Source organism: Capra hircus, chromosome 22 (assembly GCF_001704415.2).
Source record: "Capra hircus breed San Clemente chromosome 22, ASM170441v1, whole genome shotgun sequence".
Taxonomy (NCBI): domain Eukaryota; kingdom Metazoa; phylum Chordata; class Mammalia; order Artiodactyla; family Bovidae; genus Capra; species Capra hircus.
The window spans coordinates 50,668,201-50,686,320 of NC_030829.1; the positions used below are offsets into that span (position 1 = coordinate 50,668,201).

Sequence of the window (18,120 nt, forward strand, 5' to 3'; positions counted from 1 at the left end):
GGAACCATTGTTGTGAGGAAGCTCAATCTAGTCCACATGGGGAAGTACTGAGGGCCCCAGCTAATAGCCAGCATAAGCTGTAAGACACAGTAATGATGAAGACATGTCAAATGATTCCAGTCCGCAGCCTTCAAGTCTTCCAGCTGAAGATCCAGACTCTGTAGAGCAGAAATAACCAGCTCTCTGTTCTCTGCCTCAATTTCTGACCTACAGAATCTGTGAGTAAAGTAATAATGTTTTACACCACTAACTTTTGGGGTAATTTGTTATATCGCCATTGTAACTACAGTACCACACCTTGATGTTGGGCTTAACTATAAATTACTTTGACTCAAGAAATACTCGTGGATATGTCATTCTAAGCAGTGGCTTGGAACGTGTGTGTATGGTTAGGCATGCCCTCCTATGCATCTGCCATCACCACGGGAAACACGCCCTGGCCAGCCTGCTATCTGAGGAGGACGGGAGACACACGGAGCAGGCCTGGACTCACCTGCAGCCTGGAGTCCAGCCTAGAGCAGTGAATTCTAGCCAGCAGGCAAACTAAAAAAAAAAAAAAAACAAAACAAAAAACTGCTTTTGAAGCCACTGAGTTTGGTTGATTTATTGTGCAGTATGACAATAGCAACAGATAAGTGATCAAAAAGCAATCTCTACAAGCAGAACACAAACTGGAAAAACAAACTTAATTGCATATCCTCTTAATAGCATAACTAGACAGAGAAGAATCATTTATAATAACTCTAGAACACAAACTTTGACTACAAATTCCTGAAAAGATATACGCTAAGGACAAAAGAAACCACAAGGGAATCTTCAACTACACTCATTAGTATTAAGTGAAGTCACTTAGTCGTGTCAGACTCTTTGCGATCCCATGGACTATAGCCTACCAGGCTCATTAGTATTACTGCTAGTAAAAATATCTATATTATTATTTTGAAACAAGCACATATATATATATATATATATATATATAGCAGTCTATATATATGCAAGATTTGTTTGCATTCTGATGTGAAAGAACAAACTCTAAAATATCATTTTTGGAAATCACATTTTTCTCTGAACTCCCCCAGACATATATAAATAAAAATCTATCTTTTCTCTCGCTAAAAAAAAAGTTTAATTTAAAAAATTAAAAATAAAGAGTCATTTTTGAGATAATCAAGGAAAACTGAACATGGACTAGGTATTAGGTTATATTAAGAATTTACTTTGTTGTCTTTGATAATGTCACTGGATGAAAATAAAAATATCTTTTAACTATTAGAGGTACATCCTAAAGTATTTATGACTCAAATGATATGTTAGGATTTTTATTGAAAATACTCCAGCCAAAAAAAAGGTGGGAGGAAAATATATGAAACAAGTTGACAAAACATTGATCATTGCTGATGCTGGGTGATGGGTTCATAGGAGGGAGTTCACCCTGTCATCTTTTCTCCTTTTATGTGTGTCTAAAACTCATCTTCAGAGCATCTGCTGTCCCAGGGACATCTAACCTACAGAGCCAAAGGCCAAGGCACCTAAAGAGCGGCCAGCATGACCCGGCCACCAGGGAAGGACAAGCCTGCACCGGGTCTGCCATGGCAAAGGTGCCGGCAGTGGCGGCCTCTCCATTCGAGCCCTGACTCTGCCACCGTTCTCAGCTGGCACTGCTCCAAACCCAAGCCGGCAAGGCTGTGGCCTCTAGACCCAACACTGGCCACTCAAGAGCAGACAAAGGGGTTTGGAAAGTGGGCTCTAGGGGCCATAGGAAGGGGAGAAGTTCTCATAACATAATTACCGAAACAATGACTGCCTTAGTTATTACCCCAATTCAGAGGTAAGAATCAGGATCCAAAAGGGGTCTCACTAGGTTGGAAGGGATCTCTAAGTGCGACCAGAGAAGTCATGCCAGGGGCCCCTGCAGAACCCCCAAAGATTCACACTCGCACAAGCCCAGGGAGGAGGGAACCCAGCCTTCACGATGAGATGCGCAGAATGAGGCTGGACAACCATGGGGTGCAGTGCCACGGAGTGCTCGGAAAGGTGTAGGGTGGTGTTTTCAGGCTGCGTGAGCCAAGGCGCCTCATCCTCAGGCTGCGTCACTCACAGTCCACGTGACCTGCTGAGCCCTGTTCTCCGAGCCTCCCTGGCCCCAGGATCTGACAGCCCTGGGTGGACAGCCCAGGTCAGCAAGGGTCCCAGAGCCACTTCCCAGCCACGGGAGCTGGAGAAGTCATCTGGAGAGAGGACTGGGGTTGAGGAGGTGAGAGCATCGTGTGATCCTGCCAAATCTGTAGCAGGTAAGTCAGTGGGGCCAGAGGGCGGAGCCAGGACCAAGAGGACGGGAGGTGCAAGGAGACCCAAAAAGGGAGAGAACTTCCCAACACGGGGGTCATCTGCCTGGGTGGGAGCAAAGGCCTGGACCACTGGGGAAGTCACGACAAGGCGGAGCTCCTACCTCTGGGGAATGTGGAAGCCGCCGTCCTGGCATCCCTCAGGGGTTTAATTAGATGCTCAAAACAAAAGGAGGACAGAGCAAACATACCAGGTGCTGAAGCTCAAGCATGCTCCTGAAGGAAGCAGCCTCACAGGCCAGACCTTGACATTAGAGGAGACCTGGCCTGAGCCCACAGAACCCACGCAGCTGCAGGAGAAACTGCAGAGAGGGCCACATCCAGCTCCTTGCTCTACAAGTGGAGGAAGCCGAACAGCTGCCTGACTGGAGAGGCCAGAACTAGGGTCTCCTTCAGGCCAGCCCCTTCCACGGCCCCCTCCCCCACCACGAAGGGTTTGCCAACCCCCGCCCCCCTGGAAGTCATGAGCACACAGGCTGCGCCAGAGCTCCTGTGGAATGTGGAGGGGACAACACTCAGGAGGTGAGCCGTCGAGCACAGCTGGGGAGAGGGCGCCGGCAGCAGGCTCTGCCGGCCCGGCTGGGCACCTTGCTGGCCGCCGGCAGAGCCAGTAGGAGGCCGTCAGCTTTTCAAGAGCCCCTGCTTACCAGGAGCGACCAAGTGGCAAGGCGGGAACCAGTTCCCCTCCTGGCTCCTGGCTTGATTGTGAAGTCATTTTGTCTACTCCGGAAGATCTCCGGGCCACAATGGGAGAGCAATCCTCTTCATTTAAAGCTCTTCTAATTAACCTAAAGGCGCCAGTTGGACTTGTTTTCTCTACTCTGTGAAGCTGAACAGCGGGAAGCTTCCCCTTTCCTTTTCAATCATCTCACAGAAATAAGCTGTCAGAGGTGGAGGGGACTTCGGAGATTAGTTAAATTTCTCAGTTTACAGATGGAAAAAAAAACAAGGACTAAGCCCACAGGTATAGTCCATTTCAGGCAAGGTCAGGACTCATTACAACCTGAGTTTCTGACCCCCCTTTCCCGCCGCCCAGGAAGTCTCCACTGTTCTTCATCCCCTACCCCACCCTATCCTCTCCTTTGCTCAAATGTCCTACTTCCAGATCTCTTCCCTGTCCTCAAAGCCCTCGCCATCCTCTTGCTAAATTTTCCGTCTTCTGAGAGCAGGAGGCAGGGAAGTGACGTGGTTCTCCAGCTGTGCTCAGTGTATGGCATTTGGGTTTGCTAAAGTCAGCGAAGCTGGCTTTTCTTCTGAATCTCTCATGTTAGACCTTTGGAGCTCCCAACAGAGTAAGTCAGTGCTGTGAATGTGTTTTGTAAGCTGTAAAACATCATACAAATATGTGCTCTACTATTTTAGAAGATAAAATGATACAACCCCTTTTCATGGTGCGCTCTTTCCCCTTACCTCTGTGAGACAAAGGCAGGAGCGAACTCTAATTTAGGGAAGGCAAGGGAAAAGATCTGAACTGAAGTGTCTCTCTCCCACCACACTGTGACCCCCTCGAGGGCAGAGCCTACCTCCTGAGCTTCTTTTTCCTCTCATTTCACCCAGGGATAGGCATCTGATAGGTGTTGAGCAAAGGTTTCCAGATACATGGATGAACTTCACTTTAAAGTCCTCCTACTTCTAAGTAGAATTTAACTGTAGAAATTCCTCACATATATGACTCCTCATATCCACTCCCATATATGAAAAGTGCAGACGACCCTGATTACCTACCAGCACACACAAATGTATCCAGTATACAGATGTGCCTACTGGCAAATTTCCTTACCTCTCCTTTCTTTCAAAGCACCCAATGTCTTACTGGTTCTTCCAGCATCCTTGGGGGGACAGCCCCCTCCCTGAGCCTGGGGCAGTGGAGAGCTTGGGCTCCTCTGGGTACAAGCAGCGGTGCCAGATGGGACCAGGCCCAGTGACCCCTTGTGTGAGCTCCTGGACAATCTGTGGAGGCTCTGTGATCTCCTCAGTGGTTGAGAACAAGCCCTTCTACAACTCCTTAGGGAAAATCTCATCCTCACCTTTGGCCCTGACAGTAGTCTCACCATTTCAGAAGTAGCCAGGTCCCTCCAAAGAAATTTGGATTTGACCCCAAGGGTGACCTACAATGCCCTGGAGACTCGCAATATGCTTCCAGGTGAGCCTCTTCTTAAAAAGAAGTGAGGATACCAGGTAAGAGATGTCTGCTAGAGCAAAGTTCTCTTAAGAACCCTAGATGCCCCTAACAGCAAAGTACAGGAAGGAGAGAGCAGCCTGGGTGCCCAAGGCACAGCACAGGGGAATCGGAACATGCACCTTGGCTCCATCCCACAGGCCCAGCTGTCCCACAGGCTCAAGGATAAGATATTGGGCTCAGAAAATACCAGAAGGGGACAGGCCCCCGCCAGAGGCCCAATCCACAGCAGGTGGGTCACCAGAATTCCATCTCCCTGAACGCAGGCCAGGGTCCCAAGTCATTCCCCAGCTTCGACCAGCTCCCACCACCACACTGGTGAGTGGAGATGGCAGATGGCCCTGTTGGAAAGAAGCCTGAGCAAGTCCTCCAGAGGCAGGACCAATACCCACATGACATACTCAGGCATCAACTGAGATGGGAGTCCCCACAGCTGGAGTGTCCACTGAGGCCTGGCTGACCAGGAGGGCCTCCAGTCTTAGTGTGACACTCAGCCCATGCTGCAGGCATGCAGGTCTCCGCTCACCATTTCACCGTTTTAAAAAAGTGAATCCCTGGACAGGAAAGGCAAGTAAGGCCAGGACAGACAGAACCCGGGGGAGCTCCATGGCCAGGTAGGTGGAGTGAGGAATGTGCGCATGTTCAGTTGCTCAGTCGTGTCCGACTCTTTGTGATCCCATGGACTGTAGCCCGCCAGGCTCCTCTGTCCATGGGGATTCTGCCAGCAAGAATACTAGGGTGGATAGCCATTTCCTACTCAAGGGGATCTCCTGACCCAGGGATTGAACCGGTGTCTGATGCATTGGCAGGCAGATTTTTTACCGAGGAGCCACCTGGGAAGCCCGGTGTGAGGAATAAGTGTGTATAAAACACCTAGAGGAATGACTGTGATGGAGCAGGCACCCAGCAGTGGTAGTTGTAACTGTTACGACAGCTTTGCCAGCCTACCTCCATAGTCAGCCCCAACTCACAGCACACAGGCCACAGGCTCCAGGAACAGATTCTCCCCAGGTAACCCACACATAGCAAGGTCTATCCCTCCCCACCTCCATCAGACAAGGGGAAAGGGGCCCATTGAAATGTGCAGGACCTAGGAGAAGAGGGAGGATTTACTGAAGCCCCAAATCTTATCTCCTGGCAGCTACTTATACATATATAATATATAAAATACACATACAGGGAAGGCTCCACCTGTGATGCTGGGGTGAAAAGGCATGACTTAGGGGGTCCGCAAGCTTTGACTTCTTAAACTCAGAACCAAACCTACTCGGTGGAAGAACTTTAGAAAAAGAATGGAAAAATGGCCCATGGAATCGATCTTTGTTCTCAAACTAGTCCAAAGTCTGGATCTTCTTTCAACGAACTCCTAGCCGCTTCCAATTGGAAGTGCTCAACAAACTTTCTTAAAAAGCTAGGATTTCTTGGCCAAAAAACCCCTGATGCGATTCTGAATGCCTTCTGGATGTAATTCCCCATTTTGAGGAAAAATATGGGACAGGGGAACATCTTAAATGACACCACAGGGATACAATCAGCATAATCCAGAATATGAGTGTGTGTGTGTATGTGTGTGTATGTGAAACCACAGGAAAAACCACACAATCATAAATCATAAGCGGAACTTACAGATTTAAAGAAACTGAAGAGACGTAGCAAACAAATGCTATGTGCAGACCTCGTTCAGCTTACAATTCAAACAGACCATTATAAAAATAAATTAATAAAATAATCCAAAAAAACTGAACCCTGATGGAATATTCCCTGAGGTTAAGAAGAGATTGTTACCCTCTTTAGATGTAATCATGGTGCTGTGGTAATGTTTATGCTTCTGCTCCTGCTAAGTTGCTTCAGTCGTGTTCGACTCTGTGTGACCCTATAAATGGCAGCCCACCAGGCTCCCCCATCCCTGGGATTCTCCAGGCAAGAACACTGGAGTGGGCTGCCATTTCCTTCTCCAATGCGTGAAAGTGAAAAGTGAAAGTGAAGTCGCTCAGTCATGTCCGACTCGTAGCTACCCCATGGACTGCAGCCTGCCAGGCTCCTCCGTCCATGAGATTTTCCAGGCAAGAGTACTGGAGTGGCTTGCCATTACTTTCTCCAGGTAATGTTTATACAAAGCCCTTATTTCCTTTCTTTTTCACCTCACCATGCAGCATGCCAGAGCTTAGTTTCCCGTGAGCACATGCTGAAGTCACTTCAGTTGTGTCCAGCTCTTTGTAACCCCATGGACTGTAGCTCACCAGACTCCTCTGTCCAGGGGATTCTCCAGGCAAGAATACAGAAGTGGGTTGCCATGCCCTCCTCCAAGGGATCTTCCCAACCCAGGAATCAAATCTGCATCTCTTACGTCTCCTGCATTGGCAGGTGGGTTCTTTACCACTAGTAGCACTGGGGAAGCCCCTTAGATCCCCGACCAGGGATCACACCTGTGTCCCCTGCATTGGGAACATGAAGTCTTAACCACTGGACCACCAGGAAAGTCCCCAAAGCCCTTATTTCTTAGAAATATACACTGAAACATTGATGATGAAATGTTTGAATATCTGGAAGATGCTTCCATTGAAGATACTTTAAGTAGAGTAAGGGAGATAGATAAACTTGATCAGCTGTGAGTTGATGATGGCTGTGGCTGGGCAGTGGGAACATGGCAGTTTATTAACTTATTTTCTCTACTTTTATGTATGTGTGTTTGAAATTTTCCATAATAAAAAAAAACTTTAAATAAAATAGACTTTCTCTCCCTAACAAATCCATAGCTTTTTTTTTTTTTTTTGGACCTATGGCATATTATCAGTCTTACCAAGGCTACAAATAGCTATATTATCAAAACTGCCCCTCTCTCCCAGGCAAGAAATGCAAAAATGGCTTCCCTCTTAGGGTAAGTTTTTTACATCATCACCATCCAGATATTAGGGTCACTTTAGCACAAACTCCATGACATGTCCTCCATGAGAATCCAGTGGCCTAACATAATCTCTAAATGTTAAAGGCCCATTATTTCTAAACCTAATAATTGTATCCTTTCTTTCTGGCCTTACAAATTAATCCCAGATTTTTCTAGAGCCTGACTGTTAGCTGATATAGTAAAACAAGTCTGGCTAATGTCAGACCAGAGATACTTTGCCTGACAAACCTAGTTACTCGTTCATTAATCTATCTTCGAGATATAATTATGGCAAACCTATCTTGAGAAAGGAACTCTGGGTATGGTTCTCAGGGCAGCCTCTCCTACCTTCCCACAAATGCCCAGGCTCTCTGTACCCAGCTGCACTGGGCTCAAGATGTCTCCCTGACATATGGTCTGGAAATGAGTGACAGTTCAGCACTGATCACTGATTTCAGTGGGGTAACAAGGAGGAGCCTTATGTGGCCTGCCGCAGTTTTTCACACCCCTGCACTCAGCCCCAGTCTCTGCCTGTGTAAACCATGTGCCTCATGTCATTTCTTCCTCTCTCTACCTCTCAGGGCCACCTCCCTCACTTTCCCAAGCAGACTTGGGATTCTCCTTCTTTTGAAGCCTGGCTCTGCCTCTCTATTCTTCTCACTTGACAACCCTTCTATAAGCATTACCTATTGAATGCTCCTCAGACACTGAGATGCCTGCAGGGTCACTCCTAGGATCCTTCCGTATTCTCCAAGAGTTCTTCAGGAGCTTTCTGACCAACCAGACTGTGAGGTGCTGGAGGCCAGGGGAGCATTGTGTATCCTTCGAGATCCTCCACAAAGCTCAGCACAGTGCTTGCTCTTGACACTGGTAAATATACCTTGCTTGACTGACTAAAGATCTGTTTGCAAATGTCAAAGCTCTGCAAGTCCACAGAGCTGGTGTCGATTAACCACGTCGCCACTGGTCTACATGGCTTCTTTGTGCAATTTTTTTAAGGTGTTTTCTGGAGTACTGATAAAGTTTCTCTTGAACTGGTTTGTGTACAGGTAAAAACCCCGTCAACTCGGGACCTTCACTGAACATCAGCCATTCAGCCATAAAATGAACTGAATGAATGAATAACTGAAAGGTGCCCCTTCCTGCAGGAAGATGCAGCCCACACCTAAGGCATAGAACCTGGAGCCTGAGATAGAGTTCAGCCTTCCCTGATCTGGCACTCCTCAGGGAAGGCACAACCTATGTAACTGCGCATGTGAACTTGGGACCAGGAGCAGAGAGCCCTGCCTTGAGAGACTCTCTGATGCCCAAAGTGCCATATCATCCAAACAGGTTAAGAGGCAGCACTATGGGTGTGGCAGACTGCTACTCACAGGGTTCTAGCCGAGCTCTTCAGCCTCAAATGGTGAAGGTGGCCCCTTGCAGGGCCCAAGTCAGCTCAGTATGAGGAGGAAAAGACTAATTCAGCCTGAGGTGACAAGGGGTAATATAGCAACAAGAAAGAGCCAGGAGTCCAGTCCCCCAGAGCCTCAGTTCCATTCCCCTCTGGGGTCAGTAAAATGGTCTTCCCCTTACCTGACCCTCCACCTATCTCTATTCACCATGTAATTCCCCCAAATTCACAAGCTGGCTTGAAAGTATGCCAATGCTCTTTCCCAAATGCCCAGAAGCACATGCCACAGGGTTTTTTCTCCATCAATGGGCCAATCTGTTCAGCAGCATCTCAGAACAGAACTTGCTAAATTTGGCATTAGGTACCTGAGACGCTGGGTGAGAGGAAGTGAAGCTATACAGCTGCTGGAGGAGAGACAAATCATGGAGGTGCGGCTTGGCTGAGGTGCCCAGACAAGCGAATATCAGCTGGAAGAGTAAACCCCATCTCCTAAGGACCTCCAATCCCCAGCTTTGGTGACAAATAGCCAGCTCACCCTCTGAGCTTGATAGCTGTAGGACCATAGCTAAACAGGCCCGTGTGTATGCACTGCCTACAGCCAAGAGCAAAATTACGTGACTGCTAAATCCAGCAGGAGCCCATGATTCTCTACCCCACAGTGGTTCATGGGTCTGCCCTGTAGTAGAACACGTAGACAGGGGGTAGAAATGAAATACTGAAAAGGAATATGAATAGACACTAGCCTCTTCCTGTCTCTTTGAGATGTTCAAGTCTTTCCAAATTTTCAGATGCTTGCCTCTGCAACATCAGATAAATGACAGGCAGAGTAGCCTGCCTGGTTACCAGAAGGGAAATGTCGAGTTTCCCATATAGAGAACTCCCAATAACAAGGTGTTTTTCCACACAGCTGTAGAGGCTTTCCCCTGGAGGGAGTGCTCTAAAGCCTGAGTGAGCCTCCCTCGAGCTAAAACTCAAAGCGCAGCTCAACACGCAGCAAAATGGACAGTATTTGCAGTGCTAAGAACTGTGTGCTCCACAACTGCATTACTGAAAAAGCTAATGTAAAATGGGCAAATTCCCCCTCTAAAAGGGATGGTCACAAGCTGGCTTGTCTGCGGCAGGTTTCAGGCTACCGAGCGCTTTTCATTACCATTAATTGTCTAAGAAACGATTTCTGAGAAAATAAGCCCCTGAGAGGCACAGCTGGGCAGCTGAAGAAGCAAAAATTATGCTCCCTTACAGTTTGTGGGACACACAGGAAAACCAAGGCAACATTTATCAGCAGACTCACATGGATCCAAAGCACACCCCAGCTTTGCTACTCCCTGGGTCTATCTGCTGTGAAGATAACGCCTTCCATTTTATCTTGCCGTCTCTTAGCTTTCCTGAGTTTTCAGTTGACTGATTTACTATATATTGGCATTTCCTTCCACTGCATTTACGCCACTTAATTGTTTATAGGACCATCACGTGCATTTTAAACAGCTGGTTTCATAGTATTTGATCAGATATGTTCTGTTTAAAACATGTCACTGATCTGAGGTAGGACTCTCGATCATGAGGCAACAGAACATATTTGGTTCTAGATGATTCAACAGCATTTTTTGCTTCACCTCAAAGTGTTTCACTACACCATGGTGAAAGCACATGACCCTGTTAGTACTGTTGAGCCTAAATAAGTACCTTTTGGCGTCCGGTTCCCCTCCTCCAAAGATTTTAGCTACGAAATGCCTGAGGAAAGCGCATGACCAAGTTCATGGTTCAACTATTTCCACATCTTTCTGCTCCTCACAGTGACACTTATCCTCCCTGACAGCCACTCCCATTGTGCTCTTTCCTCGGCCCAACACAATGGACACAGGCAGATACCAGCAGACAGGGAGGACGTTTTCCATCCCATTGCTCCCCAGTGCGGAGGGACCAGGCTGAGGTTACATAAGCCCCTCCTTAGCCCAGCATTGGGGTGAAGAGAATTTGGGGTTCGTGACGAAGTCACGGTCTGCAGGCCCGGACTGACCCTGTGCTCAGCATCGTGCTTTATACTAAGGCAAGGCGGCTGTAAAGGGAGGGCCGCGTCGCGGGACCACCCTCCCTCATGCCACCCCCTCAAACCAGCTGGGTTCAAAGTGTGGCCGGACGTCCGACCTCGCTGTCCAGACTAGACCGTAGGGTCGTGGGCCCCGGCACTGGCCTCCGCCTCAGACTACACACTCCCGTGCCCTCCTGCCCCCGTCCCCGGGAGCTGTGCCGCGCGCTTACCTGCCCGGACCACCCCCAGGCCCGGGGCCTGGACCCGCGGGTCCGGCGGTCGCCCGCGCCCCGCCTGTCGCCGGGAGCTGTCCTCCGCCTGCCAGTGCTGAAGGCGGCTTCCCGGCACCGGGGCCCGGGCCGGGGCCGGAGCCTCCGGGCGGCAGCGGCCCGTCGCCAGCGCCGCCCTCCAGGCTGGCCTCGTTGCCCATGGCGGGCAGGCGGGCGGGCGGGGTCGGGGTCGCACTGGGCCCGGGCCGGCGGCTCCCGGGCGACTCTCACACGCTCCGCTCCGCCGCCGCCGCCGCCGCCATCTCCCAGCTCGGCTAGCGCCGCCGCCTGCCACTGCGCATGCGCGGCTCGTGTGCCCCTCTCTGCACACGCCTCCCCCCCTTCCACGCGTGCGCGCGCTCCCGCAGGCTTCTGAAGTCTTTAGTCCACGAGCCTGAGGCTGGATCGCCGGATTCAGCCGCCGGCGCCGGCGCATGCGCCCTCCGAGCCGGCGGGTACTACCAGGCGTGTGCCGCGAGGGTTGGTAGGAGCGTCCCGCCTAACCAGGATTGGAGGGACACGGACAACTAGACGGGTCCGTGGGGGCGTCACTCCGTGCCCTGTCTTGGAGCCAGTGGGGCTTTCTGACTCGGGGAACTTGGGCGTGGGAGCTCTCATTTGGGTAACTTCAGTGTCCCAGCTTTTGGCAGACTTTGTGGGAACTGGCCTCAGAGAGGGGACGCCGAGTGTGGCGTTAAAGGATGTTTAGGAGTTGGAAACGCTAATGAACGAAGAGTGTTCAGAGGTACAATGTAATGGAAGGACGGAGATTTTAAAGACTACTGAGATATGGGGCTGTTTATGAGGTTCTCAAAGGCTAGCTGGGGAGTGAAGACTTCATACAGGTGGGGCGGTGCAACCATCTGGGATTCAGGTCCAGGCTTAGTCCCGGGAGATGAGAACCTCAAAAAAGTGTCCCTGGGAAAGGTGGACGGTGTGTCAGGGTTGGCCTGAAGCCAGATGGAAAGCTGCCTCAGTAGGCCCTGGAACAGTGACCTTGGGGATGGGGAGGGGGAAGAGTTTTTCTTGGAGGTTTTGAACTGTGGTTCCCAGGGAATGTCAGATGAGGGGCTGCAGGCTGCCTCTGCATGGACCTGAGAGCTTACCCATTACTTTTCCCGCACCTCACTATTACAGACTTCAGTGCTTGCCTTCTACTCTGACTCCTCGCTTCTCACACAAACCTGGGTTTTCCTGAGGGAGATAATTTCTTAGAAGATATCCCAACCTATTCCTGGCTTCATAAATCACAGCTGTGCAGAGGAACTTAAGTAAACTTGGACATATTTTACAAACTCATCTAATTCTCCTAATGATGGAAGTGAAAAGTGAAAGTGTTAGTGGTTCAGTCATGTCCAACTCTTTGTGACCCATGGACTGTAGCGTGCCAGGCTCCTCTGCTCATGCAATTCTCCAGGCAAGAATACTGGAGTGGGTTGCCATGCCCTTCTCCAGGGGATCTTCCCAACCCAAAGACTGAACCCAGGTCTCCTGCATTGCAGGCAGATTCTTTACTGTTTGAACCACCAGGGAAACCTAATGATGGAAGATATATCAAATGGCATGTCAGCAGTTCTAACCTGACCTGGAATAATCCAGGGATTCCTGTGAACTGATAACCAGATGGACAGACCTTAGCTGGGCCTTCCCGCGCACACTGATCTGCTCCCTATGACCTCTAGGATGGAGTTTCCATGAAGCCTGGATTGCTGACTTGACTACCTGACTCTGACTGCCTGGAATAATAAGAGCCTCTCTGCCCATGTTATGATGGTCTTCACTGTGTTTCCTCCTGTGTTTCAATCATCTTTGTGTCTGGTGAGTATGTGTATGTAGGCTCCTCAAGGATCCACACCTCAGCCCTGCCACTTCCCAGATGGGACCTTGGCAACTGACTTAAACTCACCAAGCCTCCATGTCCTAACCTGCAAAGTTATAATACTAGCCCCCTCTAATGTGAGGGATTGTGAGAGTGGAGTGGCTGATACAAATAAAACACAAGAACAAGGGCCTGGTGTACACATGACCAAATTTATTATTAGTTGTCTCTCTGGTGGATGGTCTTGGATTTGGAGAATTTGTGCCACACCTTTTCTCCTGGGTAAGAACATGTACACAGGCACTATGAGCAGGCCAGTGACCTGACCTTGGCCTGACCCAGGCCCTTCCGGCTTCACAGACACCAGTCAGTGGACTCCTTGAAAGTGGGGGAGAAAGGGATGTTTGCTTTTGTAAAAGCCATAAGAGCTATGGCTTCCCATAGATTTAAATCAACGTGCCCCTGGTTCCAGTGGGGGTAATTAGCCCTACCTGGGCAGCGGACCCGGGGAGTTGCCCTCGTCAGAGTGGATCGTTGGCTGTTAGCAGGCCTCCAGGGTCTCTGCTGCCTTGGTAACAAAAACCACAGTGCAGTGGAGACCTGGAAGTGTGAGTTAGTGGTTCCCCTGCCCTCCTTTCCAACTGCCAATCTCACTTCCTCCGAGAAACATCTGCAGGAACACGCCTGCCGTGTCCACATCCACCCCTCACATTTGGCCCAGGGACTCCTGCTGGCCAAGGGATGGCGCTGGCCTCTGGTGGTCTGGGGCTCTGACTCAGTCTCTGGTTTTTATTCACTGTTCCAGGAGTTGTTTCCTTCCTTCTGACTTAGAGTGGGGGCTCTTCAAGAGCAGCACATTGTCTGGCTTGTCCTATTCCCTGGGCTGCCCTTCAGCAGGGCTTTGGGGTTGCTGGTTGGGCTGAGTTCTCTAGGCAGCTCCGGGCATTTCTCTCACTGGCACTTCCAAGGGCTTCACCAACCGCCAGGCTAAAAGGACCCCAGAGGGACCTTTGAATTTAGCTCCTGCATCACTGTGTATGGGTTATTCACTTCATGAATAACAGGGACAGTGCTGAGGTTGTGCCCAAAGTGTCTCCTGCTGGAGGGGTCATAGATGAGCTACCTGTACTAACTAGAATTCACTAGGCTTGACTACATGACAAGTGAATGCACAAATCTCTTCAGTTCAGTTCAGTTCAGTCGCTCAGTCGTGTCTGACTCTTTGCGACCCCATGAATCCAGCACGCCAGGCCTCCCTGTCCATCACCATCTCCCGGAGTTCACTCAGAATCACGTCCATCGAGTCCGTGATGCCATCCAGCCATCTCATCCTCGGTCATCCCCTTTTCCTCCTGCCCCCAATCCCTTCCAGCATCAGAGTCTTTTCCAATGAGTCAACTCTTTGCATGAGGTGGCCAAAGTACTGGAGCTTCAGCTTTAGCATCATTCCTTCCAAAGAAATCCCAGGGTTGATTTCCTTCAGAATGGACTGGTTAGATCTCCTTGAAGTCCAAGGGACTCTCAAGAGTCTTCTCCAACACCACAGTTCAAAAGCATCAATTCTTCTGCACTCAGCCTTCTTCACAGTCCGACTCTCACACCCATACATGACCACAGGAAAAACCATAGCCTTGACTAGATGGACCTTAGTCGGCCAAGTAATGTCTCTGCTTTTGAATATACTATCTAGGTTGGTCATAACTTTCCTTCCAAGGAGTAAGCATCTTTTAATTTCATGGCTGCAGTCACCATCTGCAGTGATTTTGGAGCCCCCAAAAATAAAGTCTGACACTGTTTCTACTGTTTCCCCATCTATTTCCCATGAAGTGATGGGACTGGATGCCATGATCTCTAAGTTTATACAAACCAGCAGTTGGGATGTCTGGTACCATTTCCTCCTGGGTCCAGCTGGTGCCCAGTCAGGGACAGGATGGACCTGGAGCCCCTACAGAAGTTTCCAAGCCCCCTAAACTTCACTTGCCAAAGGCATTTTCTTCCCACTTTGATGTGACATATGACCCACAGCAGTCATTTTGGAGAAAGCCCAGATGGGAGGAGAATCAGTCTACATGCCAAAATAGAACTGATGGACGGACACACGTCCACTGACTTCTCCAGCCCGTGCTCTCAAACACTGATAAAAGACCAGAAGGAAAATGTAACTGGGGCGGGGCGGGGGGGGGGGGGGGAAGGACATCTACCAAGGTAGAAAAAGGCCTGTTCAGAGCCAGCTTGGTGCTGGAGTTTGTGGAAATGATTAGTCATTGGGAGGCAAATCTTGAAAGCATGAAGAGATGCAAGGCCTTGGGACCTGCACCCGGATGCCAGCTGGGCCATGGGTGAGGCACTATGTAGGTGAGCCCAGGCACAGAAGGGGCAGCGTGCAAACTCTGAGGCTTTCCTGCTTCCCCACAGAGCCCAGTTCACCCCAGGCCGCTACTTTCAGCATGGTGACCTCCACAGGGAGGCTCAGGAGGCAAAGATGAAGATGCCGACGGTGGTGGCGAGGAATGACAAACTTTGCCAGCAAGAAGGGGAGGCAGAGAGCATGGAGGTGGGAGGGAATGAGGATGGCTGGCTGAGGACAGTTCTGGATGGCACGGTGCCACGGGCTGTGGACTGTTCCCGAGAGAAAGACTGGGAGAGCCAGCTCCCGGGGTCTCCTGACCTCTCTGCTCTTCCGTTTTGTTGTAGCACTGCCGAGGCCTGTCTCACCTCCCAGGAAGAAGCCACTCAGGAAACTGGATCCCTGTCTGCATTCCTCCACTGGGATGGAAAAACAGGACTGAGAGAAAGGAAGGAAGGAAGTGCAACGAAACAGAAGGTTTCCCTCCTGGCTGAGGTTTGTCAGCACCACCCACCAACACGAGCAATAAGGCAGCTCCCCAAGCAAGCCGCAGGCTAGTATGCGGCTGCAAATAAGGAACCCGACCAATCTGTGTCCTGCTCAGCAGCCCGTCCGGGCTGGCTAGGACACTTTTGCTTGTGTCCTAGGTTCTTCAGATGAGCCATGCCTTTGGTAGAGTAGGAAAAGGGAGCAAAACTGAAAGGTATAGAACTTGCTGGAGGCCTTGTCTGCCTAATTCCTTTCCTGTTGCGCTGTGCAAATCTTTACGTGCATTCTGTGAAAAGAGCCAGGGGAAAAAAAATCATCATAAACGTTTATAACCAACCTAGCCCCACCGCCCATGCAGTGCTCCCAAGAAAGCTCATTAAGCCCCATTGCTATTAGAGTTATGTGCTTCCAAAGGCTTGTTGTGACAAGAAAGAAATAATGAAGACATGCTTTCTCCAAGCTGTAAGTGCCCAAGTCAAAACACGCTGCTTTTCCTTGTCCCTCTGCCTTCCCTCAGACAAGCCTCCAGGCTGGCTTTGTGGATCTCATTCATGCATACCCGCATACTTATCCTCCTTCAGCCAGTGCCAAGCCTATATTTACTCAGTACCAGGCCCAGTGAAGACTAAGGGACCTTCCCTCAAGGAGTTCAGTTTGCAGAATGGGAGAGACAAGCACATAAACGGTTTCCTGTAAACTATAGAAAATACTATCTCAATCCCCATTGCAATCCTTCCCACTAGGATTCTAGTTTCCATGGAGTTGCCTCCACCTACCTCTGTCCCACAGATGCGGAGGTAAGGGGCGGGGAACAGACCCAGGTGGTAAGTCATGTCTCTCCTGACGAGCCCATGTGCCTGGAGTAAGGCAACAGAGGTTCAGACATGACTTGGACAGTTCACGGGAAAGGGACAGTTAGCTCAGCCCCTTCATCAGACTCAGTTCCAGTCTTCAGGGAAGTCTTCTAAAGAGAACCCTATCTCGTGAGACTCTGTGGCTCTTCTACTGCAAATCGAAGCCCATTATTGAGAATTACCCTTTACCACCAGGGATTTCATGGGACATAGCTATGCTCTGCACTGAGCTTTGTCTTTTCCTGGTCAGAGTGGATTAACATAGGGTTGGTTTGTCCAGGAAGCTTTCAGGAGTCACTGGAACAGTTCCTGCCTTCTAGGAAAAATAGAATAGCGCAGGTCAGTGAAACAAAACCCTTTTGACAAGTAGAAAGGTCCACAATCCCTTAGGCCTCTTCCAGGATGGACGATTTCAATTTCACTAAATTCAATGTAGTTAAATTTCAGTTCAGTTTGGCACTTTCGAGCCCTAGGACAAAAACAGCATCACACTAGGCCCCAGGGATGCAGCAAAAACTAAGGCCGTTGAGCCCATACTACGCTCACTGAAGCTGCAGTCTCCAAGTCTGGCCTTTGCCTGCTGCTCAAACCAGGCCCTGATTCTGGAGGCCCTGACTGCTGGCCCTCCGTGCAGGGACCGCTGGCATCCCCTGTAGCCCTACGTGTAGCCAAAGCAGACTCGACCAGGCGAGGGCTGAAGTCACACACAGGTCTCCCCAGATTCTGGGGTGGGGAGCAGCAGGTGTCAGTTGTACAGAAGCATCTGGGTTACTACCGCTAGTTATGTACCGATAACTGCCCCAGTTGGCAGACCCGGCATGGGCATGAGCTCTCCCAGGTGGTAGCCTTTCTGACCAGAAGCTAATAGTGCAGACTGAGGAATTCCTAGTACGGCTAAACAAGGGACAGCCTGCACTTGCCACTGAGCCTTCCTTCCCCCAGTCTTTGCTCATTTCAACCAAGCCTTCCCCCTCATCCCCAGATCTGCTCCAGAGATCTTCCTAGGGCTCACGGGGTAGCTGCGTCCCTCTCCTAGCCCTGCCTGGCCCAGGGTCTCTCTGAGGAGAGACCTGGGACCCAGAACTGGCCTCTGGAGGCACAGTGGCTGCTGAGTCAGAGCCACTGGGGTCACAGCAGATGGTCCTCCATCTGTCATTTGCACTCTAATAATTGCTGTAGTGGACACAGGGACGCAGACCTGGCCTCCCCACTACACACATGTACACCTTGTGCTCCTCAAACAAGAGGAGGACTCCACCCTCTTCCGCATCCCCCAAGCCCAGGCACGTGTTCCCTGAGGGCGAGTGCATTCAGGACCAAGCTGGTCCTCTCCCCTAGGCACACCCAGGGACAAGCTGCTGCCACCTCCCACAGGACCTCCCCACCCCTGCCATTGTGGGCTGGAGCCAGCCCCTTTCTTCACCTTTCTTTCCCTTGACCTTGTGCAACAGAGGTGCGGAGGAAAATAGGGTATGATCCCTGGAAAAGGAGCAGACTGACTCGGCCTCAATT

The 18,120-nt window shown here is 50.2% G+C and overlaps 1 protein-coding gene across 1 annotated transcript in view; it reads right to left on the reverse strand.

The window, feature by feature from the left end:
• Positions 1-11,305, reverse strand: part of BSN (bassoon presynaptic cytomatrix protein) — a 77,928-nt gene extending 66,623 nt beyond the window's left edge. The window contains exon 1 of the mRNA XM_018066666.1: positions 11,061-11,305. Within this exon, the coding sequence (XP_017922155.1) occupies positions 11,061-11,260 (200 nt within the window). The 5' untranslated portion in view covers positions 11,261-11,305. The remainder of the gene's footprint in view (positions 1-11,060) is intronic.